The sequence below is a fragment of the Podarcis bocagei genome (assembly GCF_964188305.1).
Source record: "Podarcis bocagei genome assembly, chromosome: 2".
In the NCBI taxonomy this organism is placed as follows: domain Eukaryota; kingdom Metazoa; phylum Chordata; class Lepidosauria; order Squamata; family Lacertidae; genus Podarcis; species Podarcis bocagei.
In genome coordinates, this window is record NC_138126.1 from 54836939 (window position 1) to 54855980 (window position 19042).

The 19042-nt window shown below is 42.9% G+C and overlaps 1 protein-coding gene across 18 annotated transcripts in view; it reads right to left on the reverse strand.

Moving 5' to 3' along the window:
• The window catches only part of ATP2B2 (ATPase plasma membrane Ca2+ transporting 2), a 368316-nt gene that overhangs the window by 88667 nt on the left and 260607 nt on the right, over nt 1-19042 (reverse strand). For all 18 annotated transcript variants that reach the window (XM_081176143.1, XM_081176141.1, XM_081176156.1 and 15 more), the window contains 3 exons: nt 14227-14424; nt 7424-7681; nt 5103-5228 (listed from right to left, as the gene is read on the reverse strand). In XM_081176143.1, coding sequence (XP_081032269.1) covers nt 5103-5228; nt 7424-7681; nt 14227-14424 — 582 coding nt within the window. The remainder of the gene's footprint in view (nt 1-5102; nt 5229-7423; nt 7682-14226; nt 14425-19042) is intronic.

The window sequence follows — 19042 nt, forward strand, 5'->3', positions numbered from 1 at the left end:
TTTAGTGTTGGTAGTTGGGTTTTGTTGTTGCTGCTGCTGTTGTTTATATGTGTGGGTGCCATCGATCATCATGTCCCTACTTCCATTAGTTGGGTGGCCCTCAGTGCACTGCTGCTGGGGCCAGGAGCCACATGTGTGTTTTTAATGTATTAATACACTGTTTTGTGGAAGTAGGGTATATCAGAAAACTTGTACCTCTCTCTTTTTTTAAAAAAAGTGGTCACATACACAGGTAAGCAAATTCCCGTGTGCATACCCACAAGGCATCTCAAGTTCCCAGAACTAAAGAGAGTGGGAAAGTACCAATTGAGGGGAAGGGATAACAACAGACAGTGCAAATGCATCCAATCATGTACCACCCACTAGCTTGGATGGAAAACAGTTGAGATAGAGCTCAATTGAAAGCACTCACATGTGGAAGAGCATGCACAAAAGTGCATATGGAAAAAATCAGGTCTGTGCACTACACATGTACATTGAAGCTCTGGTGAGCACACAGCCCAAGAACCAGAGAAAAAAAATGCCAAACCTAGTATTACTCAATGTTTTCGGTATTAAAAAAAAGAGAGAGGTAGCTTTAATAAACAACAGTAAATTCCCAATTTATGTTGTCTGATCAGTAAAACAGCAGTAATAGGTGCAGGCTCAAGGAAAGTCTCCCTTGGATTTTATTGGTTTTATATAGTTTCAATTATTATTGTATTTGGATATTATATTAAAAAGGGGATGGTTAGACCAAAAGCAACCACAATATGTACCGTAATATAAAAGTTTCAATGTTATAAGCATAAATTGACTACATTTGCACGCTAATCCACAGTGAAGTATGATGTGACTCCCATTCTTTCCTCTTGAAGTCAGAAGACGAGTTTGGAAGCTTATGCTTTTGGTTAACTTCCAGCAAAGGGGGGAGGTGTGCACCAGTGACTTGAACTCACAGATCCAAAAGAAGAACAAAGAAGGGAACTAACTGTCTTTCTCTCTGAAAAATCAAGCTGAAAACAATGTGCTGGAAATGGAAAATCCCAATACATTTAGCAGTACTCTGTCCTATTTGGCACTCCAAAATATGTAGCAGCCAAAACATTAATTCTAATGAGAACAGAATTACCACAAACACAAGTGGTGTGAAGGCACAGATGGCAAGCAAGCAATGCTAAATTGGAAGAAGTAACTGTGATAGTAAGACTTGTAGCCAAAGCAATGCTGTTGTAATTCAAGGAGAGCACTCCGTTCCAAAATTCAGAATTGGAAAGGTGCAGGAAAGAATTATTTAGAACAGCTAAATGCAGTATAATCAACCTGACAGGCCATAGGGTAGCCATGTGCCCTACTTTATAGGAGGAAAATATTGAGCTGTCCAGTCCAAGCCTGGTTTGAAGATTAAGAACCATAAGAACATAGAGGAGCAGCTGTGAAGTTTATTTTCTTTTTCGGTAATGCACTTCCTCTTTTTTTGCCTAAGCGAAAGTGGCTACCGTAGGACCCAAACATATCGAAAGGATGCTTGGGCCATAATTGTTGTCTGCCAAGAGTAACAAAATGGTCAGGGTACTTCTAAAATAAACTGAAACTTTCATATGGGTACATTCTACAACAGTGGGAATTTAAGTATGAAAAACAGAAAATAAATCTTCAGGCTGAATGGGAGGTGAAACTGAATGGCAGCTAGTTTGCTCAGGTTTTCCTATTTTCTGTTTCTGGATTGACCTCTGTGCTGGGATGCAATGCACTAACTCAAATGCCATGCACAAAGAATAAAAGGCGCAAAATAATTAAGCAATACTGTTAGGCCCTACAAATCTTTGCTCTGCTAGCACTTACTTACCCTGAAAAATCTCACAGTGTTTGCTTTGAGCATTGGCATTCTGTATGGCATGCTGAGCCAGTGCTCAGCATTTTAAAGTACTCCATACTTAGGGTTTCCTCTTCATCTTGTTTTAAACAAGCAGGCACTATTTACAAAGCACGTCGTTGCACCGGAGATGTTAGTGCACCACAGAAGAGGCCAAGCTGAGAGTGGATTGACAAAAGGCCATCTCCCTCATGTCACAATCACCTAAACTCATCCCAGCTTCCCATTTATTTAAGCATTATGTGGGTGAAGTCAGAAGTTGATGTGCTGAAGCAGAATAAACCAGCCCAGGCAAGCAGACTCTTTCCTTGCTATTTCACACCAGTGTGAGCAGCAGAAACCAGGTGCATTTGTCAGAAATTATATGGGTCAAGGTTCATGTGGCTAACCTCCCCCCCCCCATCCCACCGTCACATCTTCCTGTTCATGGCCAGGTTTGCAAACGGACAAAGCACTCACACACCTTGTGGCCAAGAGCAGCAGATTACTGGCAGTAGCTACATAGTGTGAGGGCCAAGCAATATTAGGAAAAGAGTAGACATCCCATTCATCAAAATAAAAAGTGACAGGTGTCTTTCACCCTTTCCATCAGAAGGATCGTTCTTTAGGATTTGCCCCAACAGGAACACCTTTCCAAGGCTTACATATAATTTTTTTTGTAGGAGGGGCACACCTTCGGAACAGTATTATGCATGTTTCATGAAGTCTGCATCCAGTTAATAACTCGGCATGTGAAACGGTAAAAATTGCCTATGTCTTCAAGTGTAAGTATCTCAGAGTCATCATGCCCCCCCCCTTTCTAAGGGGCAATAATGCATATTGTTACTATAGGGTGTCCTATTGTTTCACTATAGAATAGCCCCAGGGTCAGCCCAATACATTTTGGCACCTGAGGCAAACCACAGAATGGTCCCCTGGTACATGGTGGTACATCAGATACAAGGGTAGAAAATCAAATCAATCTTACCCGGCAGTTGAACTAGGAATCAAGGGCCATTGTGGGGAGAGCAGGGAGAGAAGGGGCTCATTCTGAATCATGCCAGCAGGTGCAGAACTCAGGAGATCCCAGAGTGCAACCCCTGTCATAGGGATAGGAGGAAAGCAGCAGCACCTCCTATTCACTGAGAGACCACTGTAGAAGCAGCATTTGTTGGGCAGGGGCTGCCAAGTAGGTGGCAGATGCTGCAGCATTCCTTGGAGGCCAGATCTGCTGCTCCTGTGGATCTTGCCACCTGAGGCAGTCGCCTCATTTTGCCTCATGGGTGGACCGGCCCTGAATTGTCCTGTCCTTAATCTGAGCCTAATAACTATACCTAATTCCAGTTATGGTTCTGAGATAATTCCACTGACAAATTGCTATTCAATGAAGCTTTGTGTTAAATAGCAATATGTAATCTCCTCCATTCTTAACTTCTTAACTGTGACATGGGAGTAAGCATAAGCAAACATGAATATTATCCCAAACATGTACCCCTTCTACCAAAAGGAAAAAAAGTTGGCCCTGTTTTGAAATCTGCTCCTGTTAGTTGAAGAAGGAGGAATCACGCTTGTAGGTGGGAGGAGGCCCATCAATGACATGTGATCAAAATGGGCCCCTGAATGACTCTGAGCCATGATGGGACCTGCTCCTATTAGTTGAGGGAGGGAAATTAATCACATAGGGAGGTCACAACATATATTCTTCCTGGGCAGAGGATAGCAGGACAACCCACACTGGCCTCAAAATGACTGGGAGATTTGAAATGCATGCCTCTAGATCAGGGGTGGGGATCCTTGGCTCATAGGCAGTCTGTTTCCCCTAACCCATGCTGGTTAGGGGAAGAAGTGTGCATGCACATATCTGAAGAAGTGTGCATGCACACGAAAGCTCATACCAAGAACTAACTTAGTTGGTCTTTAAGGTGCTACTGGAAGGAATTTTTTTATTTTGACTATGGCAGACCAACATGGCTACCTATCTGTAACTGGAACCATGCTCACCTGCCCATCATCTTATATCGCTAGTGTCATCAGCTGATGGGCGGGATGGCAGGGTTTAATCCTGCATTGGCTGTGCTGCACTGTTCCCAACAGAGAATAGAACCATGCAGCCTAGGCAACAGGATTTAATCTCTGCTCATCAGATGGTGAGTGAAAATTAAAGCCCTTTGCCTTTTCCTTTAAGTGGGCAGCAGGAGGTACAGAGTTGGCAGACTTCACCACCACCTGGCGGCCACTGATGCTGCCCACTTGCTTACAAGAAATGGCCTCCCTTCTTAAAAGGGAAGGAGAGAGCCTCACAAAGGGGTTTTCAAGCCTCCTTCCACTTCCCTTTTAAGTCCCTGAAATCTTAAAGGTGTGCAGAGCTGTCCAAGGACTTGTGCAAATCATCTCCTTGCATCCCCTTTACGATCAAAGCACTTAAAAAGGAAGCAGGGAAAGTTGCAAAGGCTTTTGCAAGCCTCCTTCAGTTCCTTTTTCAGTCTACAAGATTGAGAGTTTAAAGGAGAAGTGGGAGGAGGCTTGCAAAGCCTCCAAGAGTCTTCTCCCCTCCATTTAATATCTGAGCATAAGGGATTTTGGCAGGAAGGTGGCCTTGCCCACCTGTCAAATTTTGCCCACGAGGCACATCCTGGAGCCAAAAAGCTTCACCACCCCTGTTATTGAACATGGGAACTAAAACCTAAAGGAGCCTCAGAAGGGCAATGGGCACGTAGAGGGTTTAAACAACATCCCAAAACAATCAATCATTGTGGGGGTGGGACTTGGGGAACCACATACGAGTTATACCACTGGAAGAAAATTAACAGCTAGGAAAGCATGCCTTTATTCCTAGGTGAATACTGTTCTTTCTTTCTTATGTTATCTTCAACAACTTTGTGAAGTAGGTTAGGCTGAGAAATAAAAACTCACTGGTTCAATGTCATCAGGTGAACTTAATGAGAGAATGGGAATTTGAATCTGAGTCTCCCCAGTCCCAGTCCAGTACTCTAACCACTATATCATACAGATTATCTGAGTTTAAGTCATGGTCATGCCACATCATTTCACTGTAGTTTAGTAAAACAGAAATGCTTACTGTAGGTTCAGGCTCCTACTTAGTTCAGCTATAAACAAACAAACGAATAGCTTGCAGATTACTGGGAAAGGTTAAAATCCTGTATTTCCAAGTGAGGAAAAATTAATGGAGAATTTAAAACACCACCGCCACAAAAGCAATATTCCAGATTCTCAATCAGCAACAGCTCACTGAAAGTGCAAAACTCACCCGAAAGCAGCATTGGATCTTTGTCAACAGATTTGCGGACTTGATCTGATTCTCCAGTTAAAGAGCTTTCATCAATCTTAAGGTCATTTCCTTGAATATACACCCCATCAGCAGGTAGAAGGTCACCTATCAGTAAAATCAAGTTAAGGAAAAATAAAGTGGATTTAGTAAGGTTACTGTGTGAACCTTCAAAAACATTTCCGTAATCAAAATACTAATCCTCAAGTATGTCACATTCAATCCTTTTCACACAATACATTTTTCTCTCTACAAGGGCAGTCTCTCCTGACCTTCCTTAGACATCGCTATATTGATGAGCTTCTAGTTTGCTTCTTCAGGCAGTGCACAATTTCACTATGGAATCCGCTACCACAAGATGGAGCAATGGTCAACAACTTGTACAGTTTAAAAGGGAGTGAGACAGATTTGTAGAGCAGTGTTTCCCAACCACTGTTCCATGGCACACTAGTGTGCCGCGAGATGTTGCCTGGTGTGCCGCGGGAAAAATTAAAAAATTCGAAAGATTTTTTTTTTAAGTCAAGTTTTCGATTGGGGCGCCGTCACTAGATGACCCCTGGGGTTCCCTCCCTCCCTCCCGCTCTGCGCCTCCCTCCTCCTCCTCCTCCTCCGGGGAGGCCCTTCCTGGCTCTCGGCCAAGGCTTGGCGGCTGCCACTCACTCGCTCGCCCACCCGTCCCTCCATCCCTGCACCCGGCCTCTCCCCCTCCGTCCCCGGTGCGGGGGCTGCTGGGATCCGTAGTCCCCTCGCCCTTGGGCTCCGCGCCTGCGCGGGGTGCGCGAACTACGTTTCCCAGCGTGGCCTGGCGGGCCGGGCGTTTTGTTTGAAGCGCTCTTCTCCCGGCCATGGAATGAGCACAGCGGTGGCGGCCAGGCGGGCAGGGGCTCTTCCGCGCAGACCCCGCGCAGCCTGCCTGCGCCCCCGCGGAGATCGGGCGGCAGGATGGAGCCCGGGGATCCCCGCGGAGGCGGAGCGGCGGAGGCTGCCCCCCAGGTAGGGCTGCGTCGGGGGGGGGTTATTTTTGCAATGCTGCATCCGCGCCGGAGGGGACGCATCGGACCGCGGGGAGACCCCTTGGCGGGCATGCAAGGCAATGCATGCGTGCAGGCGTTGCATGGAGTGCAGTGCAATGCAATGGCAACGCGGCACCCTGCATGCATGCATGCAACTTCCACCGGCGCTCCGGACTTGGCAGGTGAGGGGGGTCCCCAGTGGGCGGCAGAGAGAGCCGGGAGGGCGAAGGGGAGCCGGGGGGGGAGCAGCGCTGCTCCCCGAGCCGAGCCCGGGGGGAAACTTCGGCGTCGTTGCGCCGGGTGTTGGAAGCGGAGGCTGGCGGGGGCCCCTCACCTGCAAAACCTGGTCGCCTCTCATATATTTCGTGCATTGCATTCATCGCCCGCTTTCTCCTCCAAGGAGCTCCTGGGGGCGCGCGTGGTTCTCCCCGTGTTATCCTCGCAACAACAGCCCTGCGAGGTGGGTAAGGCGAGTGGCCCAAGGGAGCACCCAGGGATTGTCCTGGCCAGGTGGGGTGATTTGAACCCTGCTCTCTGCCCGGTCTTCGTCCTCATTTAGCCCCCACATGTGCATGACTGTGCATGACTGAGGTTTTCCCCCCTCGTCTTGGCTATGGTGTGAGTCTGTGCTGTTAATTAATGGGGTTCTGCCTTCGGAGAAGATGAGCCAGCCCTCAAGGAGGTGATTATGTAATTTGCTAGCAATTCATGTCCCTCCCGGCGTGACGCTGCGCGCTGACGTCACGGGGCTGTAATGGTGGTGTGCCTCGAGATTTTTTTCATGAAACAAGTGTGCCTTTGCCCAAAAAAGGTTGGGAAACACTGTTGTAGAGGACAAGACTATCATTGGCTACTAGCCATGAAAGCTGTGTACTGCCCCCAGAATCAAGAGGCAGAATGCCTCTGAACACCAGTTGTGGAGAGCACAAAGCAGGGGAAGTGTTATTGTGTTTTCCATAGGTATCTGGTTCATCACTGTGAAGGCATGTTGCTGGACGAGAAGGGCTTTGGGCTCAGAGCACGATCCACAGGTCACTGGCTGCATGATGCAGCAGGAACACTGCTGCATCTGTAGACCTGCAATGGTGGAAGATAATGTTCGGAGGCAGTAGGAGGCCAGCAGAACTAGGAAGTGGGACACCTCTGTCCAATTCAACCCCTCTCAGCCTGGCACAAGGCTGGGGCTGATATGTGCTGCCAGCTCCTTTGTTATTCAGCAAGTCATAAAGGAACGCTGGGTACCAAGTCATATGTTTGCACATATCCAGTCACATATGCAAGGAAACTTACCATATTTTATCTGTGCAACGTCACCAACTACTATCTCTGCTACTGGGATTTGAATAACTTGTCCACCCCGGACCACAGTAAACTTCTGTTCTTGCTCAATACGACTTTGAAGCCCACGGAATTGCTTCTCTTTGCTCCAGTCATTAAAGGCAGTGACAAGTACCACACAAATAACAGAGAGCAGAATGGCAGCACCTTCGATCCAACCAGCTTCTGCCTCTCCTTCATCTTCAGCTCCTCCTGATGCAGTAGCACAGGCTTGAGAGACAAAACAAAGCAAAAACAGGTCACTTCAAAAAAGAAAGAAAAGAAAAAGGAGGAGGAGGAGGAGCAGTAGCAAATGGTTTCTTAATTACATTTTTAAATAAATGTGATATATATCACATTTAATCCATGTTTCTTTTGTAAGTTCTCACACACACAAAATCAGAACACACATATCGGTGAAATTTGTTTGTGCATTACTGCACAAGCAAAAGCCATTGGCATACAATTGCATAAACAAATACATGGTATTTACTTATGGGAGGTACTTATTCAGTAGTCCACTTTTCAACTTGTTGCTTATTTTCTGCATTTTTTTTTGCAAGAGGACACAATAGGTAAAACCAAAACCCAAGATAATTTCCCCCAAAACTTAAAAATAATTATTTTTCCTCAGATGAGAATGTTGATTTTGGCAATGAAAGTTTTTGCATTAAATAAGGACAAATAGCTTGTGAATCACACCTATTTCATGTAGAACCTGAACCAATAGATCCAAATGATAAGAAAGGAGATTCCAACTAAACATTAAGAGACTTTCGGATAGTAAGAGCTGTTTGACAGTGGAATGTACTACTTTGGAAGGTGGTGAACTCTCCAACATACAACCCTCTCGTGACTGGACTGTGAGCTATGCAACTTGCAGTGAGGATATTGGTATTTCCTGTCAAAATTTATCTATGAAATTTGAATCCCCTACTTAAAGGGTAGGGGATTGTAACTTAAAGGGTACGTTCATAGGGTTATATATATAACTTCATGCAAGTCATGGGTGTAGTGGAGCAGGAACGGGAGATTCTCAGGACTCTTTTTTCAGAGTAGGAATGGCAATGCCATCTGCTGTAGTGTCAAGATAACTGATCAACCTTCCTTGGTCTGGCAAATGAATAAAATTTAAAATTAGCAGATTAGTACAGAAGATGTGAGAGAAAATGAGGATAATAATCAAGCAGTTCTCAGATGCCTCTTTCTTTTCCTGGAATTCCTGTTAAAGTTAGCAGTTTAAATAGTAACACACCTTTGCAATATTACTTTGTATTCTCATTAAATGTTAAAAGTTGTATTTCAGCTGATGAAGTTCTTTTGTCGAAACAGTGTGTTTTACAACTTAAACTTATGCAGTGAGAAGTAAGCACCACTGAATTGCTGAAGGGAGTTTACTCCTCCATGTAGGACTGAGGTCATGCCACATGCTTGATCCCAGGAATGTTTTGAACCTAGGCTTATACACCAACATGCTAATCACCACACCATACTTTGCCAGCTCATTGTTCTATGACCAGCAGCTGATCCTAATGAACTGATTATCATGCTATGCTGCCGCTCTTTGGAGGTGATGATAAACACTGCTGTCAGCATATATGTACTTTCCTTTGCAGCTTAGCTATGAGGGCTGTCATGATGAATTTGCATGATATTATCTGCAAGTGTTGCAACACTGATATTTTAGCAAATCCTAAATATGTTGCAAAGCAATGTTAGCATGAATGAATCAAATTGTTCAATGGTGAATATTATGCTATAATTTCAGGGGAGTTAAAGCAAGGATTAATTTCACATTGCATCTGTAAAATTGCTTTCACGTTAGATTTCACGTTACAGGATCAGCTATGGCTATTCCACTGTGTGTGTGTACAAACACAGCTATTAAGAATTACTTGACTTTGCCTCGCAGCATGCAGAACAAAAGCACATTCCAAACTGATAATCTACCATCAAAAGAGGATATTCAAATAAACTGGACAATTGCTTCAAAATGGGAAATCCTTTAAGAAAAGGAAGCTGATCTTACACTTCCCTTCACTGGCTTGGCTTTTAACCTGACCTGCGCTTACATGCCTAAGAATAACCGCTGGCAGAGCTCTTTCTCACACACACTTTACCACTTGGTGATGTATCAGGTATCATTGACAAAAGTGACAAAAGAAGTAAGTAGACCACTAGTGCTTGACAAACCTAAAAAGGAATGAAAAATCTTGCTGCGACAGAAAATCAGAAATACTCTGAAGGCAGAAAGTGTCACTATATCTTTTATTCTATCTCAACAAAAGATTCCACAGCACATCTAGAATGCACAAGGAAGTCAAAGTGCACCATACACCAACATGGTACAGCCACTGAACTTCAAACATGCTGAAGTGCAACCCAGTTTCTGCAGCTGCTGCTATGCCCCATCAGCAGCAACAGCACCAAAGGGAGTTACACAGAGAGTAGGAAGAGCAAATATGTGATCACTTTTGCAAATGGGCTGCTTCAGCACAGGGACAGAACTGAATAAATATTCAAACTGCATCCACTCAGCCCTAATAAAAGCAAGGCCATTAAAACAATTGACTTTCAAAGTATCACACCTTGTGCATACAGCCTCTGCATAAAATCTCTTCTTACAGGACTCATTCTGTACCAGCAGTTACATCAAATACGCTCCGGATACACCAAGCTGGATACTGTCCCTAATTGTGCAGTGACGTGTTAGATCCAAATTTCCTCATATGCAGAGAACAGCATCGTCATTCGTTGCAGAACAGTTAGTCTCACATTCAGGCTTCAGCAGGCAACCATAGTCAGTAAGGAAGAGTCTTGCAGTGGTTGGTGCATAATGGGCCACAGTTTCTATTTAATTATCTAGGGGCAGAGCAACTCAAATTGGTAAGCTAATAGGGAGGGCAGGCTGTCCACTATCTGCACTTTTATCCGCTTTGCATGCCACAGTTGCCCTAGCAGCTTCCTGTTGATGGTGAAACCCTGTGCTGGGGGAATACAGTTTGGCTGCAGCAGGTCTCATCCCAGGCAGTTTGTGGGCCAGTTCTGCCCTTGTCCCCCTGTTTTCAGGTTCCTTTCTCACCTTGGGGAGGCTCCCTGTCCATAAGCACCGTGTATTAATCCAGGTGCTATCCTATACCCACTTACCAGGAAGTGAGCCCCATTGAACTTGCAATCAGATCCATGGGGGAACTGGCAAGATGTTGATAAATTAAAATTTGGGATAGAATTAAAAGACTGAAAGTTAGCTTTCCAAACCTCAGCCATTTCCCACTAACCGGCATTGTGTTCCTGTGCAAAACACAAACAAAATGCTCTCTGGCAGGACTGCTGAATTGACTGAGTACATACATGTTGTCCCTGGATGGGGATGGAATTGAAAATTAATTGCTTTAAAATATTCTTAACTGCACTAAAACTTTTGACTGGGCAGGATTAATAAACTTTATTAATTTAGCACAAGTTTTTAACTGTTTCCCGATAAAATTTCCTGGGCTGTAGCTGGATGGCACCACATATATCAGCAGGTTGTTGTGATTTCCACAAATCTATATGAGCAGCAACAGTTACACATGCATACAAACAAAGCAGGAAGTAATGAACTTTTCAATGAACACAGAACAGTTTGGGAAGAAAGATGTCTAGATACATGCTCTTCCCTGGAGAGTAGCATGTGATGTGCAAGTCATTACCGCCACAATCCCTACAACATTAATAGTTCACTGAAAAGTGTTGCCTTAGGGGAAGGAGATGACAGCAAGGAAATGAAAGAACAATATAAATTCAGGGGTAGATTTTAAAAATAGAAATTGAAACTTAATGGGCCACCTCCAGAGATAGTTGTGTACAACATTTTTTTCCACTTGAATAGTATCATCACTATAATGAAAAAAGTGGAGGAATATGGCACATAAGGATCCACCTTCCCCAAGGCACAGCATGATGGATGATCCTTACAGACAATGTGTGGTTCCAAAATAGATTGCACTGGCCAGGCTATGCACAATTTCATATTGCATAATGCATCTGCTTTCCACTAATTGTACCTTCTTAGGAAACACCAGTTGCTGTAACTCTGCACAGAATGATCCAGTTCTGCCAACCCAAACAGTACTTCTGCTCATACAATTCCATGCACAAGCAGCACACACCTGTGACAAGCCTGTACCATGCCCAGTAACGATTAAGTGTCAGCTGCCAGCACATGACACTAACAGCAGGCTGGTACCAACATAAGCATGAATTGCACAATGCACCAGCACTCCAAATCTAGTTCCTGACCCTATGAATTGCTGCCTCAACACTATGACTCAAGGAATTGCATAGGATTGCATATAGAACAGGAAATTAAGCAATTGTTGGCATGTAATCTAGGGAGGATACTTAATGCACAGAAATGTGCATGTGTGCATGTGGACAGCTTTCTGTGTTTGAATTCTGCATGCTAAAAAGTGCTCTGTGTGAGAGGGGGGAGGGGGAGAAAGGAGAGGGAGAGAGAGAGAAAAAAAAGAGAGAGGGAGAGCGCTACGTATTACACTTGGAATAAATGCATGGTTCTTTTAACAGATGGCCAACATCATCAGCTTTAACAGGCCAATCAGCTATTGCAGGCAGAAGTTATTCCAACCACTTTTATTACCATTTATTATTATTTTTTACAGAGGATCACTCTGTAAATTCTCATCACTCTGACCATCTGTCCACTGGGATATCCCTATAGACCAAGAAAATGGGCTGTCATAAACATATCTAGATGTGATCCACCATATGTATTGCTTGATTCCCTATAAAAAGTAGATTCAGGAAAAGCAATGAAAACATTCCTAGCGAGCAATGTATATGTACATGCTGTAACATAGTCTAAAGACGGGCTTGCAATAAACCCTCTCTTTTGGTTTCTATACAAAACTGATATGCAAATGAGAAAGAGTAAGTTTTCTAAGGAGATTTATTGCCAACATAAACATTGCAATGGAATAAAAGTGACAAAACTAAAGATGATCATCAATTCATCCTCATCTCAAGAACAGAAATAAAGTTAAGTGTTTTAAGACTGGGAAAGGGTAGATTTGAGATGTGTAAGGGAGGCATAGACAATGTACAGCTGGGGGGGGTAGGAATAAGAAAAATTAAATCACAACTAAAATATATTTGAAACACTGTTGAAACACATTGCAAAATATCCTGACTGTCCGCAAAACCTAAAAGGTTGAGATTAATATTATTGGGACCAAAGTTGATTATCACCTTGGAAGGAAAGGAGCTTGGTAAGAGATGGAGAGATGGAAAAGAGACACTTGGTATGCCCCTCCACCCACATTTATTTGGCTTTAAAAGTCTGATCCTTAGCTTAAGGTTAGTGATCACTAAGATTAATAAAATAATAATAATAATAATAATAATAATAATAATAATAATAATAATAATAATATACCACCCTATATCCGGAGGCCTCGTGGCTGTTCACAGAATAAAATCAAAATATAAATCCAGAAAATATATAATCAAAATAAAAACAGCAACCCAATAACCGCCTCCCAACCCCCAACCCCCAAAATTTTTAATAGGATGTCAATCAAATCAACCAAAGCCCTGGTTAAAACAGAGTGTTTTTGCCTGGCACCTAAATGTGTATAATGAAGGTGCCAGGTGAACTTCCCTGGGGAGAGCATTTCACAGATGGAGAGCCTCTGCAAAGAAGGCCCGTTCTCGTGTTGCCACCCTCTGGACCTCTCGAGGAGGAGACACACAAAGGAGGGCCCCAGAAGATGATCTTAGGGTCCTGGTAGGTTCATATGGAAAGATGCGGTCCTTGAGGAATTGCGGTCCTGAGCCGTTTAAGGCTTTGAATTGGGCCCAGAAACTAACTGGTAGCCAGTGCAGTCAGACCAGGATCGGTGTAATATGCTCAAACTGTCTTGCTCTGGTGAATAACCTGGCCGATGAATTCTCCACTTGAAGTTTCCGAACCATCTTCAGAGGCAGCCCTACGTATAACGCATTGCAGTAATCTAACCCTGAGGTTACCAGAGCATAGACAACAGTAGTTAGGCTATCGCTGACCAGATAGGGGTGTAAGCTGGGCCACCAACCGAAGCTGATGGCACTCTGGGCCACTGAGGCCACCTGAACCTCGAGTGACAGCAAAGGATCCAGGAGTACCCCCAAGCTACAAACCTGCTCCTTCAGAAGAAGTGTAACCCAGATGATCTCCCACCCATCCAGTCTAGGGAACCACCCACTAACAGCGCCTCAGTCTTATCTGGATTGAGTTTCAGTTTGTTGACTCATCTAGTCCATTGCCAAGGCAAGACACTGGTCCAGCACATCAACTGTCTCACTTGCAGATGTAAATGAGGAATAGAGCTGAGTGTCATCAGCATACTGCTGACAGCGCACTCTGAACCTCCAGATATCGCCACCCAGTGGTTTCATGTAGATGTTAAATAACAGAGGGATAGGATTGAACCCCACATTGAAGGTTCCATGGGGCTGAAAAGCATGATATGTGTAATAATAATACTAAGGGATACCTCTCTGTGATGTTAGATCCATAACACATCTGGGGTGAGGTGACACACCACTGAACTTTATCACTGTTCCATGACATTGTCACATGACATTAGGATAGATGTTAAAAACTGAGAGAAAATTAAAGGACTGTACATACGCTAAAATAATTTGCTTCATATTAAATGTTTAGAGGAAATGAAATAAAATTGGCATAATCAAAAGCAGTTAACCCAAGTGAGTATTAGTAAAGAAAATAGTTTTACCTTCATTTTCCTCTCCAGGTGGATGGTAAAATGAGAGCCCAAGAGATATGATGGCTGCTATTTCCAAAATGATAAGAGTCACATCCTGTAATGCTTCCCAGACTAACTGTAAGAAAGTTTTTGGCTTCTTTGGAGGTATAAAGTTTTTCCCAAAAATTAGCTTTCTTTTATCTAAGTCAGCAGCAGTGCCAGGCAATCCTATAAATAAATGAAACAAAATGGTTTAAAAGTGACTGCCAAGTATGTTAACACCCACATAAACTGCATTTTTAAAGTACAACTTCAGATTTTCATTACAGCATTTTTTGTTTATTAGACTTCTGCTTTTGCTATTCTCTTTTGGCGAGATCAGATTCTGATAATGTATTACAAAGAGTTCTATATATTTAGAGAATTGTTTTAGGAATACAGTTCCTTAGCAACTTTTTATTACACTGAAAGAGAAAATTAATTTTCTAAAGGGAATTTACAGAGAAGGGTATCATTCATCTAGTGATCACACAGAACATTGGGAAGAACAGAAACAACAACAAAATAGATTAATTGAACAAATTAATGGCATGTAAATAATTCAAAAGTCCCTGTATAAGGCTCAATAGCAAAGGAGAGAAAGCCACAGAAAATAATATTGGATGAAATAACTAAACTCGAGCCACATGCAATAGTGGATTTGGGTTAGCAGAAAAAAACTTCTGCAAGGTGAGACACACATTTTTTTTGTTGACTCTCCATACCAATTGCTGCCCTCCATGCATTATCATGGAGGAACAGCTATTTGAGTAGCAGAGTAGAAATAAGGGATTGGCAAAAATTGTGTACCAAACTTTGTACAAGTGGAAATGTTTTTCACTAGTAATAGCCATCATCAGATGCTAGCTCTTATTTTCTATTTAGCATTGCACACTTTTTAAACCTGGAAAACTGTATGTACTCTCTAGTTTATTAATCCCCACATATTGCATCTTTTAGATGTTATTATTCTTCCATTTACAGATAAGAAACTGATACATTTGCATCAGCTGAGATTCAGTTAATTCATGGCTTAATCTGAACTGGGAATCTGTCCCACAATTAACTATCTTCAGTTCCATTGGTCAGAACATCCTCAAGCTGTGTGAAATGGTATGCTTACAATCTCATACAAAACTAACACTATGTGACATGGGATACTGTGAGGAGCAGAGAGAACATAAAAGGTAGAAATATGAAAGATTTGAGCAGCAATGGGTTCTTAGATGGGGAAGAGCATGTGGCAGGCAACAGGGAATAAGCTTGTATCTGGAAAGGATACATTTTAGCACCATTTTCTGTTTCTACCACTCTGTACAATAAGACTAGCACTGTTGGAAGTACATACAGTGGTACCTTGGGTTAAGAACTTAATTTGTTCTCGAGGTCCATTCTTAACCTGAGGTACCACTTTAGCTAATGGGGCCTCCCACTGCCACCGCCACACGATTTCTGTTCGCATCCTGAAGCAAAGTTCTTAACCCGAGGTACTATTTCTGGGTTAGTGGAGTCTGTAACCTGAAGCGTCTGTAACCCGAGGTACCACTGTATGAGCTTGGAGTTAGATTTTCTTTTGTATGATTTTTTTTAAAAAAAATGCATGTACCATACATACATTTACTGTATGTAATATTTACAACAACTTCAGAAATACATAGCGTGTGCACACGTACACACACAACACATTTCACCAGGCCTTTTTCATTTTGTTTTTTGTTTACCTTCCGTATGCCCTACTCCCAGATTCCTTTGAAAACGAGGGAGAAAGAAAGCTGTCCCTTTTTTTGCCTTTTAAAAGCTGTGTGTGTCTCCCTTTATCTTCTCTTATGCTTCTACCCACATACACCAGACAACCAACAATTCAATTTAAACAGCAATGGAGGGTATGGGATAAAGGTAAGGTAAGGAGAGAGCTTTGTCTTTAGGTTGCTCAACACACAAGGCAAGTGTGGAATCTATTCCAAGCACAAAAGAATGCAAGAGCCCTGCTGGATAAAACCAGTGGGCCCATGGATGGATGGGTGAATAGATAGATGATAGATGATAGATAGATAGATAGATAGATAGATAGATAGATAGATAGATAGATAGATAGATAGATGCTGTGTATTTAGTACCATCTGCCAAATAAAAATATAGTTTTGTGGACATTATCAGGTGCTCTATGTAACACACAACAGGGTTTCTATTTTTAATTCTATTTTTAATCTTGTATCACTCATTTGCCAAATAATTTAAAAGGGGGGAGGGGTTCTTTGTACAGTGTGATATACATGCGTGCAAGTATTTTATAAAGGCTTACTAGCATCAGCACAGTTTTATTTTGTAATCTGTTTTGAAATTATGTGGGAGGATGAAATATTATGATTACTTTGAATGATTTAAACTGTTCCCTGCAGTGCTGCATAGTGTACTAAATTCACTCATGTCTTTGATGCGTAAGCCAGGGGCTTCACTGGAGCAATACATTTCAGCATTGCTCTTATTTTTTCAACCTCTCTCTCTCTGTCGCACAGAAGCAAAAGACATAATATAATTAATTATTCTGTCACTCCTTCCAGCTACTGAACAGTTTACTATACAGTGCATTTAAAAAGCCATCAGTTGAATAGTCCTTGATGCTGCATGGAAAACCTGGCATAAACAATTCCACAGCAACAGTTTGGGGTAACACAAACAGCACAATTTCATGAGACGCTAAAGTGTATACTTTAAGGAATTCTGAATTGGTCATTGACTCCTACCCCACCCAAATGGAAATACACTTACAAGACCAGCTGCTAGTAGATACTGCATGTTTTTAAAGCTGTTTAGGAAAATGCCTTCAAAATGATGTGCCTGGATTTCTTTTTCCAAAAGCATAACTGAGGGATTACTCTCTCTCTCTCTCTAGATATATATATACTGTAAACATCTTGAACTATAAGTCTTACACTGAAGGCAATCCAACGCAAAGCACAATGATCTCACCGATCCTACAATGCTGATGTAGTGACCAGAAGAATTCACAGATATTTAATCCAACAACTGAATTAAAAGCCTATTAAAGTGATTGCTAGGCATTAAGATGAAATACAATATAATGGCAAGGGACGTGGGTGGCGCTGTGGTATAAACCAGTAAGCCTAGGGCTTCCCGATCGGAAGGTCGGTGGTTCGAATTCCCACGATGGGGTGAGCTCCCATTGCTCAGTCCCGGCTCCTGCCAACCTAGCAGTTCGAAAGCATGTCAAAGTGCAAGTAGATAAATAGGTACCCCTCGGGATGGAAGGTAAACAGCGTTTCCGTGTGCTGCTCTGGTTCGCCAGAAGCAGCTTAGTCATGCTGGCCACATGACCCGGAAGCTGTCTGCGGACAAACGGCGGCTCCCTCGGCCTAGAGTGAGATGAGTGCTGCAACCCCAGAGTCGCCCACAACTGGACCTAATGGTCAGGGGTCCCTTTACCTTTACCTTTATAATATAATGGCAGGGGAAAGATGATGAAATCATGGTGGGATCTGAAGTGTTGCTTCATGTCGTGGGTGAGCAACATTTCTTCTGTCAAAGGGCTTCATTCCTCAGGGTAGCTATTCCTATTGGGAGCTATTTGCCAACAGCAAGTGGAGTCAAAGTCAGCAGTGGATAAGACCAGAATCAAAAAGTATGGGGTCAACATTTTCCCTCCTCTCCTATCATCCTTTCTCTGCTTGTGTCTTTATCTTTCTGTCACCTCCTTATCTGCACCCCTCTCTTTCTTTTTTCTTTCTTTCTTTCTTTCTTTCTTTCTTTCTTTCTTTCTTTCTTTCTTTCTTTCTTTCTTTCCCTGCCTACTTGGGCCTGCCCAGTGGACTGTCAGGATAGGAACACATCTCTCTTGCTAGACATCAGAAGTAAACATCCCAGGGGTGATCTGACTTAGGAAGAATAGAGCGGAACTACTACTTTCCTCAGTTGGGACACTATATTTCCATTGAAGCAGCATAGTGTTTGTTGGTGCTACATCTCACTGTTGACTCATATTAAGCTGGTGGTCTACTAAGACCTCTAGATCCATGTCGTGTGTACAACTGGCATTTGTGCAGCTGGTTCTTCCTGCCTAAGTGTATAACCTTGCATTTGTCCCTAGTGTAATTCATTTTGTTAGTTTGGGCCCAGTTCTCCAATCAGTTAAGGTAATCTTGAATCCTGATTCTGTCTTCTGCGGCATTGGCTAGTTTGCTGCAAATTTGATGAGCAAACCCCCCACCCCCAAAAAAACACCTTCATCTATGTCACTTATAAAGACGTTGAACAACAACAGGCCCTGGACAGAATCCTATGGCAACCCACTTGTAACTTGAATCCATTTGGTTTACACAAGAAAGGAGATTCTGGCTGAACATCCGGAAGAACTTTCTGACAGTAAGAGCTGTTTGACAGTGGAACAATCTCCCTCATGAGGTGGTGGACCTCCCTTGGAGGTTTTTAAGAGGAGGTTGGATGGTCATCTGACATGTATGCCTCAGTTCAGATTCCCTGCATCACAGGGGACTAGATGACCCTTGGGATCCCTCTCAATACTACAATTCTATGTATGTGCATTAGGGGGATGAAGCAACCACAAGATTTTCCTTGCTTCTGTCTGTAGCATTTGGAATCCCCTTTCCTCCACATTATAGTGTTGCCTGCATGTATTGGCCAGTATGTCTTTTTCGTTTCTTTGTCAAATTTGTGTGGTTTTTTTTGCCATATTCTTTTTCTCTCCTCCCCTTTTCTCATACGCCACAGTCACTTTAGCATTCTCCGCTTTTAATAAGAAAAAACTAAAACATGCTAAAAACACACACAC